Below are 24,434 nucleotides of genomic sequence, written 5' to 3'. Positions count from 1 at the left end.
TAATAAATATAGATTATGTTATGGTTATTTCAAATGCCCTTTAATACATGAAATTCTCTGCAAAATGTAACTAAATTCGAGACTACGTATTAAATATTAACCGAAGCTGGTCTCATTGCTGAAGAATGGGTCGTGTCAGTTTTGGAAGGAAAACTATTTGGCAAAAAAATATGGAAATACAACGCCTTTGCAGCAACATTTACGACAATGATTTTTTCCTTCTATTTTCATTGGATTTTAAAAGTATTAAATAAAATGTGTTACTTTGATAATGATAAGTAGTTATATCTCTATTTATAGTGAAAATATTGTGAATAAACATATTAAATTTGGACTACAGATTTATAGTGCTGATTGTGCACTACGTGAGCGAGGTGTTTATTTTGCGGATCGGCTAGTATGAATTACGAGTGTTATAAAGCCCTATTTGTCTGCGTGAATAAATTTGATGCTTTAGATGCACACTTGCACATCATGTGGAGTTCTGCAAACATCATTAGATACAGACAGGCACACTATTAGGAGTTCAGAATACAGATTTATAGTGAAGATCCTGTATCTTCTATTTACCAGCGTCTCTGCGTCTCTTCGCAAGTTTTTATACGGGTGTTGTAGCGTTGGTGAAGTAATGGGCGCCTATAAATCTTTATCCAGATAACGTTCGCATCGTGCTTATTATGTACGTTAAAATCGGGTTTATAAATTATTGGTCCCTAATGATCTGTGCTCAGTTTACATGACATGCGCTTATATACGTCCATTATCCCATAGTTGAACCCTTTAAATATATGCGTCCATAAAATTGATTGAGATTGGGATATGCATGGGATAACTCATTGATAGATATCTATGGACTATCTGCGCGAATTCGAGTGTAATAGCGTTTGGGAACTAATGAGCGCCGATTATTCTGCGTCCAGACGTTTTTTTATATCCCGCGTGAACGGTTATATTCGTGTTTAAAAATGATGGTTTAACGGTAATCTGGGCCCAGTAACATTTACATACGGTCGTACGTGCATTATAGAGCATTTAGAGCCCTATCAACCCGAGTCGAGAGTCAACACAGTAAGCATAGGCGGCTCCAATGGAGGCGAGCGGACGCGGCGTACGCCCCCCCCCCCCTAAAATCTTCAAAGTAAAGTCAAATCATTTGATGTTTCACACTTAGCTAGATCTAAATCACCTATGTAAACTCATTTTTATCTTCTTCTTCGAACTCAAAATTGCCCACTAATCACAGACAATCGCTAAAATGTTTTAACTTTATACTCTGTGTCGCCCGGCGTATAAACTATGCATATTTTTGGCATTATAAGAAGGTACTTTGATGAAAGTAAATAAGGCGTGACATGTCCGGAAAGTGGTTGACAAAGCCTTCAAAATCACTTTAATCGTGGGGCTTCCTGGAGGGGGGGGGGGGGGCTCCTGTTGAGTGTGCTTTAATGCTATTAATTGCATCAAATAACTAAGTTAATTAGATTGATGTACGTGCATGAAATCTCCGCGTGTTTTATTTTTTATATTTTTTTTACCATTGTATAATTAATACACCCACCCCCTCCAAAAAAGCATCCAGACAACGTCCACTTCGTGCTTATACGGTACAATTCGGGTGAAACCAGGGATGGATGCCTATTTATCTGCGCCCAGTTAACGTTCACGTGCGAATATATGGTCTTAATTGCATTATAGTGTAATAAAACCCAATAAATCTGCATCGTATGGCCTATTAAAACCCAATCAATCAGCATCGAGTGAATAAATTGAGTTTCTTTATACGGTTTCAATTGCATGAAGAAACTGATCCACTTCTGTTTATCTGTGTCCATAGAATATGCACATGTTATTTTACGGATTTAATAGCGTTGAGGAACACATGAACCAATATTGGTATGCGTCTAGACAACGATCACATCGTGTTTATACATCGGGTTTTATAAATGAAGGACAAACAATCAATCTCATGTGCTTATCCCTTTACCTCTCACAAATGCACTTTGATGCATTTAAAGTCCTTTAGAAAATTAAATTAAATAAGTCCTTTCTTAACATATTCAAGTTTTAAATGCTTCATTTCCAATCTTTATGTACTGATGAGTAACAAACAGCATAAAACCTTAACAGACTGCGAGTTGCTGTTCTGGGTTTATGCTGGTTGCAAAATCAATTTTCACTTTGCTTCTTATGGGAGAAAGGGTTATACGGTCTATATTACAATTTAGAAGTTATACACTGTAATTACCTTATAATTGATGGATTGTTATTGTCAATGACTTTATGTTCTCTGATAATGTCATATCTTCCGTTTTAAGACAAAAATTGTTAAAAACAAAAATGCTTAGAACAAGAACAACATTTATTCAGCAACAAAGCTTATACAAGCTCATAGCTTACATTATATATGGATTATACATTTTATTTATAAGTGATGGTAGAAGATAAAGAATGGACGATATTGTTATGAACTGGTTAACATGGTATGTTTATGAAGGGAATACATGATTTCATATAATATTGCAACTTTTTTAATTAATGACATTAACATGATAAAAAGGAGTACACCTTATTGGTAAATGTGCGTGATGCATATGGATCAATTGTTAGGCTATAAGACTAAATATATCTAATATGAATATCATTACATACATACATACATACATGCATGCATACATAAATATATACAACTTTATATGGTATTTCAATATGAACACACATCTATGAGATTTAACCATCCTTGGCCACATAAGTGCCGTTGAGTGCAGTCCTATGTTTGGTTAAATTTATTTGTTGCGAAAACCCGGATTAGACTTAAAATGTTACAAATAAACAATAATTACAACTTTAAGTATTTTAAGATCATCTTTGAAGAGTGTCGCCATAACTAATGCGATAACGACGAATATGGTTAATTTCACAACTATACACAGTTAACATCATACATCTCCTAAAATGCAGATAAAATTGACGTTTTAACAACGCATTATTTACACGAACTTCATCTTTAATATTTACCGATTCAAGGTGAAATGGGAGAAATGGTGAAATGGTTTACACACAATCTATACATTGCTGCCATTCACGTCTGTGGCAAACCATCTCGTTTCAAGAAAATCATACCATAACATCGAATAAACTTTGAATATACGCAAATGCTAAAAAATGCATTGATTTTTAATCAAAAAAAATATAAACTAGCAATAAAAGAACTCAAATATGAACACTTTTGTTTTGCAGACGAATTACAAAATATAGAAAAGGAGAGCGTATTAATAAAAGAAAGGCACAACATTAAATATATAAGGTTCATCAAACCCGATATTTTTGGTGTATTCTGCAGAATGCGTCTTAAATTAAAGAAGTTAAATCGAACCACTCAACCGTAGATGATATTTATAAAAAAAAATAAACACTTGTTCGTTGTGAAAGAAAGCCAAACATGAAAGTACTACGATCAAAGTGCGAATAAAAGTATAACTATATTTATAAATGTTAGCAAAACATGACATTTCTAAACGTTGGAAAATTAATAAATTAACAAAACAATAATAAAATCCCGGGAAAGCAACAACCTCTGGATGAGATTATCAAATGTTCAATAGTAAGACATTCAAAAGCAAACAATAACCATTGGTTTAATCAATTAATATTCTTGTCTTGGTGCGAAGGGAAAAAGTCATAGTTTAAAGAAATTGACGTAAATGATGCCAACAATTATAAACGCATACCTGTATATGGATATTTTCACGGATTTTGGCATGTGTTGAAGTTTTAAAAATAAAAATGATGAAATAAATAAAATAATGTAAAAAGATAAATGTTTACATCGGAATTAAATAGCTCAATAAATAAACAAGAATAAAATCAAAGATAAAAAAGTTATCCTTAACTAGTCTTAAACAACTGACCATTTGAGTAAAAGACTAGAACTTAAACAACTCGCCCATCTGTGATCGTATAGTAAGTAATATGTGTATGTTATACTTTATATCAGCAATCATCGTACTGTCACAAAATATAATGATAACAACAGAACTCGCCAAATTATTCCTTCGTAATGCTTTAAATTTGTAATGTGTTTAAATCATCAAAATATGCAAATACTGTAATATTGTAGAGCTTAGTAAATGTTCAGTATTACCGATTCCTCGCAAAAAAAAAACTACAACGAAAATTTTGAAATCTGAAAAAAAAATCAATTTCGTCAATTTACCAAAACGTGAAAAGGTCCATTTAACAAAACAATGGTACGAATCTATTCACAAGAGGCAAATTAATATCAGACATCAGAATTTTAATATGTTCACTATTTACAACAAATGTAAATGATAAAGGAAAATTATGTCGCATGTTTCGTTTACAAAACAATGTATGACCTTAGCATCTTAGGCCGAAAAGTAATATATGAAAATATAATAACACAATTTCTTAAATTTCGCTTAATGAGATGTATAACTCTGTCAAATGTTATGTATCATCCTCTTATCCATATTTATACTCATGCCAAGTTTCAATGAAATCCGCCAAAGCACTTCCAAGATATGGCTCCGGACACAAAAAATTATTAAAATATTTTCGCAAACTTAATGATAAATCCGAAATGTTGTTTACATTTCGTGACGTCATTTGACGTTGCAATGTTATTTCAGCAACATAACAAAATGCGATTGGTCAATCAAACGAAAATAAGCCAATGAAAATCCTTAAAAAGTATATTACACATGTGTAAGATAAAAATATTCGTAATGGTTATATTACAAGGGGAAGCAGGGTATGGCATGTGATAAATATATATCTGTATTGAAGTAACTGTTAATTACACACTAAGCACACTCACAAGTTGAACTAAGTTGTGTTGGTCATCATTGCTATCACAACCCTTCTTTGCTGCCTTATTCATGTGACATCTGATCACTTTTTTGTAGGGGCAAATCTCCTTTTAGTTCTTGATGGAGCAGGTGTTACATTCTTCATAACAAATGAGGTCAGATGGCGTTGCATTTCTTCAACATTTGCAACGCCCTTTTTCACCACAAGTTTTTTAATTTTTGAGGTAACATCACTGGCGATACGTTGCAACAGCCCAGCGTTCTGTTGAAGATTCAATAAGAAATTTAAATAGCAGCAATTAATATAAACATGCACTTTGCAAACATTATCACCCCAATATACGATCATCTGCATTTAAATACAGATCTTCAAGCTAATATAAATACATTATTATAAAGAGGTGTCAAATGAAAAGATGTAGATGTCTCAGTGTCTGACAGACAGTGTGACCCCAGAGTGCGTTGTTGTTGATTAGTTAAGATAATCAGTAAAATTTGAATCTTACATTAACAAGAGCTTGTTAACAGACAAAACAGCAGCCCCCTAGTGGATATTTGCTGCATTGTATTTATATAACCATAGCAATTAGCAATTTGAACCATATTAAAGAAACTGACATGAAGTGCATATTCCCAATACGGCCATTTATGCCCTCCAAACTTTATCAACTCTGCTTACGTACTTTTTGAGTCAGCACGCTTTTAGTTTCCACTCATTTCTTTAAACTCAGCAACAATAATTTGCGCAGGCGGCAAAAAAAAATGACGGAAATTGTACATTCAACTTTTTGTCCCTCTTTCAACATACCAAATTTCATCAACCTAGGTAATTTACTAGTTGACATATTGCAATATGCTGATTGCGAAGATGGACATACACACACACAAACGGAATGACAACTGCAAGTTCAATATACCTATGCCTTTCGGCAGGGAATAATAAAGAAATTATAATGGAAACCAGGGCATAATCTTTATGTCCTTCTCCTCATTATTTCGTTATTATTATCTTAATTATTGCAAAACTTTGACTTCTTAAGAAAGTCTTTAAACAGTCATTTTTAATAAAAGTCCATATAAATCATTCGACCACTGGCATGTGGCTACCTTCGATTCCAGGAGCATGCTTTTAACAATCTTTAGTTTTATTATTTGATGTCAAATAACAACTATCAAAACTCAAGCATTTAGAGAAAATTAATTGTAAGTTATTTTATTATACACATCATCTTTTAAAGAAAGATCTAGGATAATGTAAAGGTACAGAGTGCTGCCAAACAAATCAGGTTTAAAGCTGGAGCAGTCTGATGACATTTTTAAATATTCTGCGTAATCCTATTCATCTTTCAAAAAGTCAAATTCAAAAGATTTTTACATTTTTTTAAATTATTACGTGCCAGGTAAACAAGAAATCCCCATGATGGGGCAACTGTTGACAATTTTGATCACATGTTACAGCAAATAAATCAACAGAAATTTAACTTTACAGAGTGTTACTTTACATATCAGTACCTCTCCACTTGTATGGTACTTGTGTTTGATGTTAGGAAACACCACCATTATCTTCTTGATGCCTTTACTCAGATCACTCCTCACATTAGAAGCAGCCATTTTTTTGTCCAGCTCGCTTGATGAACCCTTGTATTAAATGACATAATGTTGACAACCTAAACAGTGCTTAAAACCAACAATAGAAAAAAATGATTGGATGAAGATGTTTAATTTAATTGTCATCATATTTTGCTTATCACACTTTTACAGAGGTAAAAACAATAAAAATGAGACAAACACAATACAAATGTACATTTTGTAGGAATCAGAAGAAATTGATGATATAACCAGTGGATTTTGAGCATTGGTGCAATAGTAAGGTTTCTTAAGTGTAATGATTGCAATAAAACAATGTAATGTACAGTAATTGTCCTGCTTGTGGGTAAATTAAATAAAAGAAAAACAACACATCCAACCTTTTCAGGGGTGAATATCAACACTTCCTTCAGAATGATAGAAGCAGGACAGTCCAATTTTTTGGAGAGCTGCACTGCATGCCTTGTTTTCTATTTAGCATATGAATGTTGCTCACTGCTAACTGTCTTTGTCTGAAAAGCATGTTAATATCTTTACAACTTTATGTACATGAAAATGCATATTTTATTTGATATCACACAGTTTTGAGTTTTGACAACTATTTGGACCAAATTTGTTTAAGAACAGATACTGTAAGTCTAATTTCATCATAATATTTGTCAGTATAAAACAAAAGGGTAAACATTTTACTCTTCATGGAATGATCTGATCAATGTTAGCATTTTACCAAGTCCAAAGAAATAAATCTTATATTTTTATCTGAGCATTCATCAAGACAATAAGAACAAAATTTTTTGTTTTGCACTGAAATCAACACCATTTTAAGAACATTTTTAAAATCCTGTGTCCATCATTACATGTACATTGTTTATTTTTGCATTAAATGGCTTACAGGATGCGCTACATTGATGTTTCAAAGTTTATATATAAAAGATTTTTGTTCATTTAGCTGATTCATCTGGATCCTATTTTTTAACAAAATTGTTATTAAATACAATGCTTTCCAATTCAGTAAAGACTGATTTATATGAGACATTGCTATTGTATTGTTTATGAAAATAAAGATTCTGCATACTAACAAGGTGCTCAGGTAAGCTAACAAGAGCAGTGCATTAAAGGTGCCACGCTCGGCTGCGGGTGCAGTTTTGAATACATGAAAGCTTGTCAGATTTTTTTTGTGTTTTTTTTAAGAGGTCACAGTGACCTTGACCTTTGACCTAGTAACTCAACAAGAGGGCCATGATGGCCCTGAATTGCTCACCTGACTCATTAAGATCAGATGAAAACTATGACCTCTATTGTCTACACAATCATGTTTTTCTATGATTTGACCTAGTGACCTAGTTCCTGACTCTAGATGACCCAAATACAATCCCAATCCAGATTTCATCAAGATAAACATTCTGACCACAGTTCATAAATATTGGATGAAAACTGTGACCTCTATTGTCAACACAAGGTTTTTCTATTTATTTGACCTAGATTTTTACCCCAGATGACCCAAATACAATCCTACCCAGATTTCATCAAGAATTCTGACCAAATTTCATAAAGGTTGGATAAAAACTGTGATCTCTAATGTCTACACAAGGTTTTTCTATTATTTGACCTAGTGACCTGGTTTTTGACCCCAGATGACCCAAATAAAATCCCAACCCAGATTTCATCAAGATAAAGTAGCGGATCCGTGGTCTAGTGGTAACACACTGGCTTCACAATCCAGAGATCGCTGGTTCGATCCCCCGCTGCACCTAACCTACTAACTCGTCTTTCGCATGAGACGTTAAACCGAGGTGCAGTGTACTAGGTGCTATACACCGGGCACTAAAAGACCCAGGGTCACCTCTGGAATGGGGTGTCTCCTGTATCTTGCACTATCCCCCGTAACCAACTAACACGTCTTTCTGGGGGCGATGGCCATATGGGAGACAATCCCGGTGCACTCGATAAAAAAACAACAACAACAACATCAAGATAAACATTCTGACCAAATTTCATAAAGATTGGATGAAAACTGTGACCTCTATTGTCTACAGAAGGTTGTTCTATTATTTGACCTAGTGACCTTGTTTTTGACCCCAGATGACCCAAAATACAATCCCAAACCGGATTTCATCAAGATAAACATTTTGACCAAATTTCATCAAGATTGGATGCAAACTGTGACCTCTACTGTCTACACAAACAAATTGTTGACGGACGCACGGACACACGCAGGCACGCACAACGGACGCCGGACATCACACGATCACATAAGCTCACCGTGTCACTTCATGACAGGTGACCTTAAAATATGTGTCGGAGATAAACATGAACAGTTGTGGTTAAAATCCCATAGAAACAAGGGCTGTTTGTAAAACATGCATGCCCTCCTATATGGGCTATAAGTTGTAGTAGCAGCCATTGTGTGAATACGTTTTTTGTCACTGTGAATGGTGGTGGTGGTGGTGGTGGTGTAGTAGTAGTAGTAGTAGTAGTAGTAGTAGTAGTAGTAGTAGTAGTAGTAGTAGTAGTAGTAGTAGTAGTAGAAGTAGTAGTAGTAATAGTAGTTGTAGTAGTAGTAGTAGTAGTAGTAGTAGTAGAAGTAGTAGTAGTAGTAGTAGTAGTAGAAGTAGTAGTAGAAGTAGTAGTAGTAGTAGTAGTAGTAGTAGTAGTAGTAGTAGTAGTAGTAGTAGTGGTAGTAGTAGTAGTAGTGGTAAAAGTAGTAGTAGTAGTGGCAGTAGTAGTAGAAGTAGTAATAGTAGACGTGGTGGTGGTGGTGGTGGTGGTAGTAGAACTAGTAGTAGTAGTAGTAGTAGTAGTAGTAGTAGTAGTAGTAGTAGTAGTAGTAGTGGTAGTAGTAGTAGAAGTAGTAGTAGTAGTAGTAGTAGTAGAAGTAGTAGTAGTAGTAGTAGTAGTAGTAGTAGTAGTAGTAGTAGTAGTAGTAGCAGTAGCAGTAGCAGCATTACAACATTACAAGACCAATACTTAAGAATGATCAAATGGGAAAAGGTAACATAGCACCGGCAGTAAATATGGGGCTCATTTACAGGTCAGATTTGGAATCTCTGCTGTAAAATGAGATTTTGAATGAATTAAAGGGAGGCAAATCTGTAATAAAAAGAACATGCATAAACCGTAGTTGTTTCCCTTGTTTGAACCATGCTAAATCCTTACAAGTTTGGAAAGAATTGGATGAAAAATTTGGAATTTATTGCATAAACACCATTTTCTCAATTCAAGGGGAGGTAATTCTGTACTTCATGGACCTATAATGCTCATTTTTTGTAGGGTTCGTGTCCTCATTGATATAAAGACACTGTGCAAATTTGGAAAGGATCGGACAAAAAATGTGGAAGATTTTTGAAAGTTTTCACAAAATAGGCAAAAACGAATAAACATGCAAAGTTCAACGAGCTCCTGCAGCCATGTTTTTTGACGAATCAAATTTCTTTGAACAACTTTTTCAGGGGAGCCCTAAAAGGTCATCCCTGTGAAATTTTTTGAAAATCTGATGAGCGGTTTCTGACAAGAAGATTTTTTAAGGTTTTTACCATATATGGTCATGGCGGCCATCTTGGTCATGTGATCAATTTTTTTTAACAATTCTTTTGTCCCATGGCCTAGGGATGCTCCACATGAAATTTAGTTGAAATTGGCTCAATGGTTTAGTAGAAGAAGATGTTTACAAATTGTTTACGGACGGACGGACGCCAGACGCTGAGTGGTCACAATAGCTCACCTCGAGCTATCGCTCAGGTGAGCTAAAAAGCAACAAATAAAAAGATACATGTATGTTAACATTTATTTCTTACATTTTACTATCACTACAACACTATGCATTTAAACACAATATTTCAATGATTAATAAATACAAAACATGTATTCTAATACAACATTAACTTCATGTATACAGCAGAGTAATATGTCATATGTTCTTCTTTCGCACGTTTGGGGGTGTTAGGAGCACTGTCATTTAGATCTAAAGTACGCTTTGTCGTTGGCGTCTTACACACACTTTCAGAGTTACTACCGATTCCGAATTCGAAAAGGTTTCTCTGCGACATTTTCCGAATGCACTAGCACAATTACACTTTGCACAATTACACTTTATCCAATAACTTTTTTGTTTGACCGTTTTGCGTGGCTATTAAACTAAGAATGAAATGCAAAATGTGAAAAAAAAACATTTCCGCTGGCTATCACAAAAAAAAACAACAACATACGGGTGGTACCTAAACACAATAGCCTATATAAATCGGTAAACTATAAAAGGAAATTATTTCTACTCGCCGATAAAGGTGCCTCCGTATTAAATCCCATCAAAAATTCCGCCGCCCTTTAATTATTTCATGTGCCATCTTCACGGAAGACGTGCGACAAACACGCCGTTTTCTATGCCTTCTCAAACGGTCAATTATTACGCCTACATGTATTTTGTAATCAATTAGCTCATGCAAAAATTGTCACTTTGCCACAAGGCCAGTTGTATCGGTTCTATAGTTATTTTTAGCAACTTTGATGCAAACCGTGTAATTTGACGTTGTTGACAGTACATATGCCAGCATAACTTTCGCGCGTCTTTGAACTGAGCAATCATGAAGTGAAACAGTGATGGGTGCATTCAGCTTTGGAAATACATTCTGCCATACTCTGGAAATATCTCAAAATATGCTTTACGGTGTTATGTGGATATGGATGTTATTATTTTATATTGAATATTATTAAAACTGACGCGGATGAGTCCATTCTGTTTTGGTGGGTTTATAGTTCTTCTTAAATGCTCTGAGCTTTTATGAGTACATACGTACAGCTCAGAGGGTCAATAGCTGGGAGTTGGATTATTGCAACTAGGTGGGTTTAATACACGTCTTTTCCGCAAACAGCTGATAACAAACGCTATGATAAATAATGGAAAGTTAATACACGCGTCATCGAACCAGCAGTGTTTTAATTGGTCAATACTACATTTCTTAATTAACCAAACTCCGCCTACTGGGTGGACTTGTGCATCGATGATTGGAAACGGGCGTTAACGATTAGCGTGTACTAAATGAGATACTCCGCCCCGAGCCAATTATCGCTTAGTCTTAACAACTTTTGATCTCGTTGACGCAAGTCGGTATATTCCCCCGGGTCAAATGTGACGCATGACGTAATTTTCTCAAGAGTCAAAAAGGGGTCTTCTGTAATTTTCAAGCGTCAAAACCCGGGAGCTCGGGTCAAAGGAAAGCCCTGATAATTTGTTAAATAATCAGAGCTTGATTCAATGTATTCAAAATGACAATAATGGAAGGTAATTGTATTTCTCTTCAACTTATAATTGATAATATTTGACAACAATTTCATTAATAATATTCACTCTAGTCAAGGTCTATAAAACGGTAGTGTCAATATTGTAAGGAAAACAAAAATGGAAATGCCGAATTTTTTGGTTCTATAACCGATCTGGATCTGGATCTGGATGTGTACGTCGAAGAAACCAATTCTGGCTTTAACTCGACGGTGGTGGAGTGCGCGATAGATGCACTATTGCTGTTTAAATACACTGTCTTTGAAAATGTCTATAGTTGACGAGTTCACAATGTCATCACTAAGTTTATTCCAGTCAATCACAGTTTTTACAAAGAATGAATTTTTAAAAAGAACAGTTTTTGATGGAATAGTTTCAAAACACTTGGAGTTATTGTTCACAAAGTTACACACAATGTTTTGGTGAATATAGCCCTCGTATTGTTTAGCCCTTATAGTACGTTTAGGCCTTAGTGGCTTAAGGTATCGTTCAATGGGAATGGCCGGTACGTGCCCTTCCACCACCTTGTACAATAGTGTCAACCTTTGGGCGCGCCGTCTGTCTTGGAGTGGTGGGAGTTCCAGTGTTTGGAGCATTTCGGTCACGCAGCCAGGCTGTCTGGAGCGGTAGTCTCTGGTTATGAACCTTGCAGCTGATCGCTGGATACCCTCTAGGCGGTCAATGTCAGATTGGTGAAAAGGATCCCAAACCACACTGGCATATTCTAGTTTGGAGCGGACTAGTGCTAGGAAGGCATTTTTGCGGCATTCTAGAGGGCAGTGACTGAGGTTTCTTCTTAGGAATCCTAGAGTGGAGTTAGCTCGCTTTGTTATGTTGGTTATATAAGTTTTCCATTCCAAGTCTTCAGATAAGGTGATCCCAAGGTAGGGGTTTTCTTGAACTCTTTTGAGGATTTCTTTGTTGATATTGTAAAAATAGCTAGATTTGTGTTTGGAGCTTAGAAGGTAGCATTTCTTTCCGTTAAATTCCATCCCCCATTCGTTGGCCCATTTGTGGAGGTTGTCTAGGTCATTTTGAAGAATTTCATGATCTTTGAATGTGTTTATGGGTCTATAGAGGAGACAGTCATCTGCGAAGAGTCTAATCTGGGACTTCACCCTCTCTGGTAGGTCGTTGATGTGACACAGAAATAGCAACGGTCCTAGCACTGTCCCTTGAGGAACTCCGGAGCCTACTGGAACATGGTGTGATTTCTCCCCGTCTACGACCACACACATTTCTCTGCGGGTGAGGAAGTTCGAGATCCAGGACAGGAAGTTACCCCGGATTCCGTAGTTCTCAAGTTTCAGAAGCAGGCGTTGATGTGGGACTGTGTCGAAGGCCTTGCTGAAGTCCAGGATGATGGTATCGACTTGTTTGTTTTGGTCATAGAAGTTAAGTAGATCGTGGGTTGTTACAACTAGTTGCGTTTCACAGGAGTATCCAGAGCGAAAGCCATGATTCAAGGATGTGAGAACTTTGTGTTTGTCGAGGTGGTTTAGAATGTGGTGGCAGATGATATGTTCAAGAAGTTTGGAGGTGACACTGGTAAGGGATATTTAACGATTATACTATCAATTTCATGTTTTTAAATTTGTGCTTTTGCATCGTTAAAACAATTAAATAAAAGTATCTTGTCTTCATTGCGATTTCTCGTGTGAAGATTGGCAGACGACATCTTGAAAACTTTGACTAACATGCGGTAGCAGTTTCTTTACAGCAAAATGTTTGTTTTCTAACCATGTTGCCAAATTGTCCTTACAATACTGACTCGACGAAGGTCTACAAAACGGTCGTGTCAATGGTCCCAGTGTCAATATTGTAAGGAAAACAAAAAGGAAAGCTAAATGTGTTTCTTTCAAACCAACTATTTTATAAAGATTAACATGTCTCTCTTTTCTCTTTTCATTAAAATATGTTTGAGTTTCTTTCAAACGCCAGCTGGTTACAACCACAACAATCAATTAAACTTTGAAGAATAATTAATTTATGCTTCTTTCAACAGAAATCATTACGTTTAGATATATGAACAAAATAATAAAATGAATTTACCTGAATTACCAAAGTTTTTTGTGCTGTAACCAATTATGTAGGTTATTCGTATCAATTTCATTTCTTTTTATGTAAGCTTTTGCATCGTCAAAACAATAAAATAACATTATTTTGTCTTCGTTGCGATTTCTCGCGTGGAGATTTACAGACGCCATCTTGAAAACTACGACCAACTTTCGGTATCAGTCTCTTTACGGCAATTTTTTTGTTTCCTTACATCGTTGCCAAATTGCCCATACGAAACTGACTCGACGGAAGAATGCGCTTAACACAGCTTTTACTTGTCTCATTTGTAAAAAAGAAAAGTACCCCTGGACTGACATATCATGGGTATGAGTTTTTTTATTTATAATGATGTTCGTCTTAATACTTTTTAACGCAAATTCACTGTTCATGATCCAACGATTTCAATAGATTTTAAAAACCAGGAGTCATTCAGTCAATGACCCTGGACTGAAATTTTGAGGAGTCAATTTGAAACAAGAAATATCTTTAAAAAAAAGATATACAGCGTTAATTGTGGTTTGAGTTGGTGAAAGGTTAAGAGTTCAATGAATGAGATCAAAGATAGTGAATGTCTTTTTCTATGCAGTTTTTAGATGCATCACACACAGTACGGGATGTTATGCTATATGCCGGTTAAGTCGTGGGTAATTTTAATAAAGATTTTGCATCTCAAATATTTTATAAATATATGACCATGAATCATTATGAAAGTATTAATTAACCTTTCTTCTTCAAGATTTGTTGCTTTTTTCCAAATGTTTATCGTCTTTTATCATCAAAATAATCGACTGTGTTGATAGTGTCAAACTACCAACATGAAAATAAGCTTCCGGTTAATTCGTGGGTTCTGATTGGCTGCCAGAATTTCAAGATTTGCATACTATAAATAGCCTTTAAACTGACCTTGCAGGACAGGTTAATTTCTTGTGAAAAAATGTCAACAGACGATGTAGCATGGTAAATACTTCTAAATAAACGATTTTGTGTTACTTTGAAACACTATATGAACAATACATAAATGGGGAAATATTTCATACCGACCTATCAAGTTATGATGAATTACACTATTTACTTGTTTTTGACGCATTTTTGATCGGAAAAAAATGGTGACCGTGTCCATACATTTTCCGTAACAAACTGCATCATGTGCGAACGTTCTATCGCGAGATTTCACGCGATTTCTATACCCACGAATCAAACAGAACCCACGACTCAACCAGTAACAACCATACAGAGTTTTCACGGCTTATTTTACATTATAACATAATGAGACAACATAAACCTTGCTGGTCATTAACCTATAGATACAAAACAGAAAACCAAAAAAAAGAATGGGAGTGAAATTAAAACATACGCCAACCAGCCACACACAAAGTATCCATAGATATTTTAAATATTTATACGCGCGTTCTTCGCACAAAAATGAAATGACATGCATAATGTCCATATTGCCATCTATCCATGTTTCAAGTTTCATGAAAAAATATGAAGAACTTTTAAAGTTATCGCAGGATCCAGAAATAAACACCATTTTTAACAGTATTTCTAGTCTATTTGTTGCCATAGCAACCAGAATTTTTGACTTAGGAACAAAATGAAATGATGTGCATAATGTCCATATTGCCATCTATCCATGTTTCAAGTTTCATGAAAAAATATGAAGAACTTTTAAAGTTATCACAGGATCCAGAAAAGTGTGACAGACTGACTGACGGACACACAAAGCGCAAACCATAAGTCCCCTCTGGTATCACCAGTAGGGGACAATAATATATGCATACAAAATGATTAATTTAAAGGAACATAAGTTAAAGTAATATGTTTTAATTATATCGTTATCTTTTTATGAATAATACTAATTTTAACCCCTAAAAACTGGTTTAAAATTATTTTTCATTCATGCTTCTAGCACAATTACCCGTAACACTTATGTTCACTATAATTTATTGTTTTAAGATGACCCAGTATTTGATGGAGTAGGTTTAGCGGGTAACTCCTATCTGCCCCACCCCCTCTCACCAATATTTTTTAAAATATTACATGTTCAACAACATAGTCATGGGCATTTTGCCTCTCTCAAAATGCATGCACTGCAATGTATAAGTCGTATTTTAAGCTCACCTGTGTACAATGTGCTGATGGCGAGCTTTTGTGATCCCCTTTTGTCTGTTGTCAACATTTGTCTTAATACTCTAGAGGCAATATTTATTTGCCAATCTTCATAAAATTTGGTCAGAGGACTTGAGCCAATGATATCTTGGACGAGTTTGAAAATGTTTCTGGTTCAATGGTTGAAAACTTTGCCACCTGCATGTGGCGTCAATTTTTCAGTATATGGCTATAGTAAAACCTTGTTAACACTCTATCATTGTCTGATCATCAGAAGATTTCTCCCAATTATATCTTGGAAGAGTACAAAAATGGTTACAGTTGCTTGAAAAATATGCTGCCAGGGGTAGCTTGAGTAAAACCTTGTTAACACTCAAGAGGCTACATTTATTGTCCGATCATCATCAAACTTGGTCAGAAGGTTTGTTCCAATTATATCTTGGAAGAGTTCAAAAATGGTTCCAGTTGCTTGAAAAATATGCCAGGTGCGGGCATTTTTCCTTATATGGCTTGAAAAAAAAAGAGTTTAAGAAAGCAGTAAAACATGCACATATAAACATTTCATTAAATGGTATACTGTTATTTATAATCGTATAAGAGAAATGTATTAGGAAACAACCTTTTTACCACCAAAGAGGCCACATTAAAGACTAAATAATGATGAAACATAGTAAGAATATTTATCCTGGCAATATATCCAGTTTAACAGATCAAACATTAGAAAACAAATGTTATCACTCTAGAAGCCACATTTAGGTCTCTATTTTGATAAAACTCAACTTAAAAAATGACTTGCCTGCCTGCAACATTCCTATTGTGTCGTTGCACCCCTAAATATTCATATGAGTCTTATTGGTTGTTGAATTAATGTTTTCATGGTGAAAGAAACTACCTAGAATTATGGCATTGAAATATTAAAGTGATATTATGGGCATCTATCAGTTGATAGGTGTCTATCGCAAACATTGTTTATTTTTTGGTGTTTTCACTTTATATACACTTAAAATTGTTAATGCAGCATCAACATATCAAAACAATATCCGGGAAAGAGAAAAACAATGCATTTGAATATCAACCGTACTTTCGTTTTGACAACTGAAGACAGAAATGATTCGATTAACGATGTGAATCTAAATTTGGTTTTAGTGCAGATTCGTTCATACGACACTATTTTGTTTTACGGATCATTTCGGCTTAGAAGACTCACAGGTCACGTAAAATATAGAATATAACATACGTTTTTTATTAACAACTGGAACCAAGATGAGTTGCAGATAATTGGTCAGTAACCATATTTTAACTAACTCTTTTGACCTGTTAATTCTTTTAAGCTCAATTCCACAATGAAAAATGACCATTATACCACTTTAATTGAACTACCGGTAAAGCATTTTTCACTATTTTCACATGCAAAAAAATTAATCCATACCTACCCAACATGCTGAAGCGTCCTATCTACATGCATTAATTCTTTTATTCTCACCTTGCACATAAGTTAGTCAGATTATCACATGTTACAATTTTAAATCAAATTCTTTTGTCATATTCAAGTTCAAAAAGTGTTGCTCTTGGTGTTGGCTTGCATAAAAAGATGTGTTTAAATTGTTCTGTTTCCAAATACAGACCAAAATCATGGGTCTCGAGTGATTTACCACTTAGGTACAGTTTCTTAGGTGAGCATAACGGGATCATCAGGGTCCACATGTTGTATTGTGCATGAGTAAGAACCAGTTGCCCCATTTATTTAACTTGGTTTGTAAAATGTTATGGTAGTGTAATGGTGCAAGGGGTTCTAGTTTGCACCTTGGTGCAAGGGGTTCTAGTTTGCACCTAGCACTCTTCTCTTCTGGCAATTACTGTACAGGCAAATGTTGTAAAATCAACTTACAGATGGAATAACCTAACAACACTAGCAAACCAATAAAGGCATTTTATAATCCTTTATATCTACAATTTGGACATAACATTGTTGTTCATTGTTTTAGTAATCTTTTTTTTTCAGGAAAAATCAGAAGTTCAAACCAGTTAAAGTATCTCAGAAAATGGGAGCAGTCAATTTTCTAATGATGGAGGAACAAAATAACAGATATCTCAACAATCCATATTTAACTAAGGCATGTTTTTAGCTCACCTGAGCTCAACGTGCTCATTGTGAGCTTTTGTGATTGCCTTTTGTCAGTTGTGTATCATCAACATTTGCCTTGTTAACTCTCTAGAGACCACATTTATTGTCCAATCTTCATGAAATTTGGTTAGAAGATTGGTCTCAATGATATCTTGGATGAGTTAGAAAATGGTTACGTTTGCTTGAAAAACATGGCTGCCAAGGAGCAGGGCATTTACATGTATATGGCTGTATATGGCTATAGTAAAATCTTGTTAACAATCTCGAGGCCACATTTATTGTCTTATCTTCATGAAACTTGGTCAGAAGATTCATCCCAATAATATCTTGGATGATTTCAAAAATGATGACAGTTGGTTGAAAAACATGGCCACCACGTGGGGCGGGGCATTTTTCCTTATATGGCTATAGTAAAACCTTGTTAACACTCTAGAGGTCACATTTATTTTTCGATCATCATGAAACTTGGTCAGAAGATTTGTCCCAATGATATCTTGGATGAGTTCCAAAATGATTTTGGTTGCTTTTAAAGCATGGCCACCAGGGGCGGGCCATTTTTCCTTACATGGCTATATATGGCTTTAGTTAAACCTTGTTATCACTCTTCATGAAATTTGGTCAGAAGATTGGTCTCTATGATATCTCGGATGAGTTCGAAAATAATTATGTTCGCTTGAAAAACATGGCTTCCAAGGGGCGGGGCATTTTTCCTAATATGGCTATAGTAAAATCTTGTTAACACTCTAGAGGCCACATTTACAGTCCGATCTTCATGAAACTTGGTCAGAAGATTCATCCCGATAATATCTTGAAAGAGTTCAAAAATGATGCCGGTTGGTTGAAAAACATGGTTGCCAGGGGGCGGGGCATTTTTCCTTATATGGCTATGGTAAAACCTTGTTAACACTCTAGAGGCCACATTTATTTTCTGATCTTCATGAAACTTGGTAAGAAGATTTGTCCCAATAATATCTTGTTATCTCAGGAGAGATTTTCGGGCCTTTCTGGCCCTCTTGTTTCTATTGATACATTTTAATCATCTCATTATCAGACATTATTTTTATACCTGTAACCTAGTCGATAGAATGAACCACTGTCTTAAGTGTGATGATATCAGTATTACATATCAAGATAATAATTACACACAAGTTATTTGTATGACCCCTGCATGCTGATAAGGGATGCATATAGGCATTGCCTTGTCTGTCTTTCCTTAAAATACATTTTACAATTTGTTCCATTGGCTACAACTATTTGATACTTGCTAATTTGTTTCTTACAAATCTTTTCTATCCACCCGCATTGTTCAAATGGGCGCATTGTTCAAATGGCTCACTGTATATAGTGGAATGTAATATTGCATCATTCTGGTGCCAACACTCCTTGCTACAAATAAGTTTAATATCTTTGCTAAATGACTTTACTTTGCTCTTACCAGTCTCTATTAACCAATAGCACCCAACATCCAGTTGACCTATTTTGACTGTGCCCCCCCCCCTCCCAGAACTCACAAATGGCAAAAAGTAACATTTTTTCCTGAAAATTTCCCCCAAAAAAGATGCTATGCTTTTCCAATAAACTCAATAATTGGTTTATTGAGTTTTATATACAGTTATATAATTATGTAGCCATTTTTAGCTCGACTATTATATATGAAATATATATAGTGGCGCTATCCTACTCACCCCGGCGTCGGCGTTTCCGTGGCGTTTCCGTTAGCGTGCAAATGTTAAAGTTTTCGTACTACCTTAATTATTTTCATTGTCCCTTGTTATATTGCTTTCATATTTTCCATACTTGTTTACCAACATGACCCGAACCTATAAACAAGAGCAGACAACTCTATCAAGCATTTTGTCATAATTATGGCCCCTTGTCCACTTAGAATATGCAGCAAATGTTAAAGTTTGCGTACTACACCAAATATTTTCAATGTCCCTTGACGTATTGCTTTCATATTTTGCATACTTGTTTACCATCATGACCCCAACCTATAAACAAGAGCAGACAACTCTATCAAGCATTTTGACATAATTATTGCCCCTTTTACACTTAGAATATGCATATTATTCATAAATCTATGTTAAACTTTGTGTACTACCCCAAATATTTCCTATATCCTTTGACATATTGCTTTTATATTTTGCATACTTGTTTACCAACATGACCCCAACCTATAAACAAGAGCAAATCACTGTATCAAGCATTTTGACATAATTATGGCCCCTTTTACACTTAGATAATTGAACATTTTGCTTAAATTGCCATAACTTCTTTATTTATGATCACATTTTATTATTACTTTGACAAAACAACACTTACCTGAATACTGAATACCACAATAGATTCCACCCAAACAATACCCCACGCCCCTACCCAGAATCCAAACCTCCTCCCCCCAAAATATTTTTTGTTTAAACATCATCTAATAAATTACCCCACCCCACATTATACCCCCCTCTCACCCCCCTACCCCCCCCCCCCAACCTCCGCCCCCCCCCCCCACACCACCAATTTTTTTTTGTTAACATCTAATAAATTACCCTACCCCACATTATACCCCCCTTTCCCCCCTCCCAATTTTTTTAACATCATCTAATAAATTACCCTACCCTACATTATACCCCCCTCTCACACACCCCTACTCCCCTTCCTACCCCCCCCCCCCCAATTTTTTTTCCTTTCTTATTTTTGAAAGATCGTCTAATAAATGACCACCCCCCAAATTATACCCCCTCTCAACCCCCCCCCCCAATTTTTTTTTTCCTATTTTTATTTTGAAAGATCGTCTAATAAATAATTTAATATGAACAATTTCCCCATGATGGCTTACGTTATACTGTTAAGCACTCGAACAGTTGAGCGCGCTGTCCTCTGACAGCTCTTTTTTTATATTATTAAATTTGAAAAGCAGTGTAATATGATTGTATTAATAAACAATAGGAATACTGTTATAAATAATGTCATTACAAGTGTTTCATTTTCCCAATTTCTGGTTTATCCTGCTTTTTTTTCCCAAGCCAAAAGGCACAGGCTGTGAAATACAAAGCCAAAAAAAATCACTGGACTTTTAGTTCGGCTGTTTTTGGAGAAAACCTGAGGTATTGTCATAGCCAGCTCGTCATCGTTGTGTCGTGTCTTATGCGTCATTCCAAAACCTTAACATTTTGTGAAGGTTTTTAACATTGGCTCTAAAATCAAAGTGCTTCAACCTACAACTTTAAAACTTCATATGTAGCTGCACATAGATTTGTTCTACATGCCACGCCCTTTTTTGGGTCAATAGGTCAAAGATCAAGGTCACTGTGACCTTTAAACAAACAAATTCGTAGAATTAATATCCCCCGCAATATATGCTTTGTTTGAGGATGGGTGCAAATCGGACGGATGAACATACTGACAGATGGACGGCCGGAGGACAATAACTCAAAACTAAGACAGAGGAAGGTTCTTGAGCCTTCAAAATTTATTAAGGTAAATTAAAAAGTCGTGCGTTTTCCACAAAAACATTCAATGTTTATATACACTTAATTTTCTCTTCAATAACTCCGTTATTTACAGATGATGTACAATGCCATTTGGTGTGCATCATCCTCTTATCCATATATATTTATACTCATACTAAGTTTCAATGAAATCCGCCAAATCACTTCCAAGATATGGCTCCGGACACAAAAGTGACGGACGGACAGCCGGACAACGCCAAAACAATATCCCTCCGCCTCTGGCGGGAGATATATACTCATACCAAGTTTCAATTAAATCCCCCAAAGCACTTCCAAGATATGGCTCCGGACACAAAAGTGCCTATATTATGAAGCATTTTTTCAAAATACAAAGGGCCATAACTCTGGTTTTGACAGATGTTGTACAATGCCATTTGGCGTGAATCATCCTCTTATGCATATATATACTCATACGAAGTTTCAATGAAATACGCAAAAGCACTTCCAAGATATGGCTCTGGACACAAAAGTGACGGACGGACGGACAGCCGGACAACGCCAAAACAATATCCCTTCGCCTCTGGCGGGGGATATATACTCATACCAAGTTTCAATGAAATCCGCCAAAGCACTTCCAAGATATTGCTCCAGACGCAGAAGTGCCTATAGTAAAAAGCATTTTTTCAAGATACAATGGGCCATAACTCTGTTTTTAACAGATGGTATACAATGCCATTTGGCGTGCATCATCCTCTTATGCATATATATACTCATACCAAGTTTCAATGAAATCCGCCAAAGCACTTCCAAGATATGGCTCTGGACACAAAAGTGCCTATAGTAAAAAGCATTTTTTCAAGATACAACAATGCCATTTGGCGTGCATCATCCTCTTATGCATATATATATATATATATATATATATATATATATATATATATATATATATATATATATATATATACTTATACGAAGTTTCAATGAAATCCGCCAAAGCACTTCCAAGATATGGCTCCGGACACAAAAGTGCCGGACGAACAGCTGGACAGACAGACGTACAGCGCCAAAACAATATCCCTTCGCCTCTGGCGGGGGATAAAAAAACAAGAATATCAGTGAAACTGATGGATGCTCCCCGATGATGTGCTTTGTCGATCTAAGTGTGAATAACTACCTAAAAAAATATATTATTAGCCTCAGTGACCTTGACCCCATTGACCTCAAACCTCCTCAAAAGATAGAGGTCCATGCAAGGTACCTACATGCCAACTATGTAAGAGATCGGTAAAATATTGAAGGCGCTATGAGAAACTAACAAAATTGTGATGGAAAAATCTATTTTTAGCCTCGTTGACCTTGACCTTGATTCCAGTCACCTCAAACCTCATCAAAAGGCAGAGGTGCATGGAAGGAACCTACTGTACATGCCAAATATGTAAGAGATCGGAAAAATATTGATGGTGCTATGAGAAACTGTAACAAAATTGTGACAGAAAAATCTATTATTAGCCTCGGTGACCTCGACCCCAGTGACCTCAAACCTCATCAAAAGGTAGAGGTCCATGGAAGGTACCTTCATGCCAAATATGTACGAGATCAGTAAAATATTGAAGGCGCTATGAGAAACTGTAACAAAAGTGTGACTGAAGGAAGAAAGGAACTTCAAACTGGCAACTATATGCTCCCTGAAAATTTTCGGGGAGCATAATAAAAAAATTCTGACAAGCCTTCATTTATTCAAAACTGCGCCCGTAGTCGAGCGTGGCACCCCTTATGTGGTGCTCTTGTTAAAAATTGAAGTTGGTTATTTCTTGATAAACTCAATTCGACAGCTGCATCTAGAAGCAACACTCTACAATACTTGAATTCTTGCATAGTTGTTGCATATGAACATCTTCATTACCCTTGCCATCAGACTCACTTTTCATGAAAGTTTTTAAAGACCACTTTTGACCATCTTTCCTAACCTGCCTGGCAAACACTTAGGTTGTTGCTGGATTTTAAACCTCATTTCACTCAATCCAAATGGATTGTCGATTTCATACCAGGGATATAGGAGTCATCAAACATATATTTTTTTCTTCACAGTTAATGTTTATTTGTAACAAAATGTTAAAAGATGGATTTGTTTGTTTCCTTAGTTAAAGCTTTTCATATATATATAATTATATATACATATATATGCTTTAAGCTCCATTTCCAGTGTAAAGATGAAAAACCAAAATAAATTACAAGTGTATTATTGCGTAAATTGAATTCTGTCAGTTAACTGCTCATTATTTATGTTGAACAATCGATCATTGTGTTTTTCAGGTTGAGGAAGACGCCTTTGGGAATGATCATCCAAAAAAAATGGAAAAGCAACTGGCTTTTTATGACATGCAGAGAGCCAGTAGAAAGTTTTATTCTGATAGAACACTAGAAGAACACATAGAAGATAATTTAGGAAAGCACAGAAAATGGGAATGAATAATTAATGGATTTTAATAAATAAATATCAAATGTTAAGCGTTCTGTATTGATTACTGGGAAACAGTTTTAGTGCAAATATCTTGAAACCTTTATGGAATAGTGTTATGTTGTGTGCTTTTTATGCCCCTGGTAGGGTGGCATATAGCAGTTAAACTGTCCGTCGGTCTGTGATTATGTTACGAAAACTTAAACATTTGCCATAACTTTTTCAATATTGAAGATAGCAACTTGATATTTGGCATGCATGTGTATATCATGGTGCTTCACATTTTGAGTGGTGAAAGGTCATGGTCATCCTTCAAGGTCAAAGGTAAAAAAACAAATTCCGTGGGTAGTAACAAGCTTTAAATTGAGATAATTTCTGTTTTATATCATTTGGCAGGTACAGATAATTTTCACAAGGGAAGTACTATTTTTATGCCCCCCTTCGAAGAAGAGGGGGTATATTGCTTTGCTCATGTCGGTCGGTCGGTCGGTAGGTCGGTCGGTCGGTCCGTCCACCAGGTGGTTGTCGTATGATAAGTCAAGAACGCATA

At 35.6% G+C, this 24,434-nt stretch overlaps 1 protein-coding gene across 1 annotated transcript; it reads left to right on the top strand.

Annotated features, from left to right (window-relative positions):
- Positions 1 to 31: 31 nt before the first annotated feature.
- Positions 32 to 23,934, top strand: LOC127853428 (uncharacterized). Its single transcript, XM_052387964.1, has 4 exons — positions 32 to 128; positions 14,003 to 14,070; positions 17,858 to 17,969; positions 23,740 to 23,934. The coding sequence occupies exons 1-4, from the start codon at positions 126 to 128 to the stop codon at positions 23,893 to 23,895; spliced, it is 339 nt and encodes a 112-aa protein (XP_052243924.1). The 5' UTR covers positions 32 to 125; the 3' UTR covers positions 23,896 to 23,934.
- Positions 23,935 to 24,434: the final 500 nt, after the last annotated feature.

The sequence above is a fragment of the Dreissena polymorpha genome, chromosome 1 (genome assembly GCF_020536995.1).
Source record: "Dreissena polymorpha isolate Duluth1 chromosome 1, UMN_Dpol_1.0, whole genome shotgun sequence".
Lineage (NCBI taxonomy): Eukaryota > Metazoa > Mollusca > Bivalvia > Myida > Dreissenidae > Dreissena > Dreissena polymorpha.
This window is presented reverse-complemented; position numbering and strand designations above follow the sequence as displayed.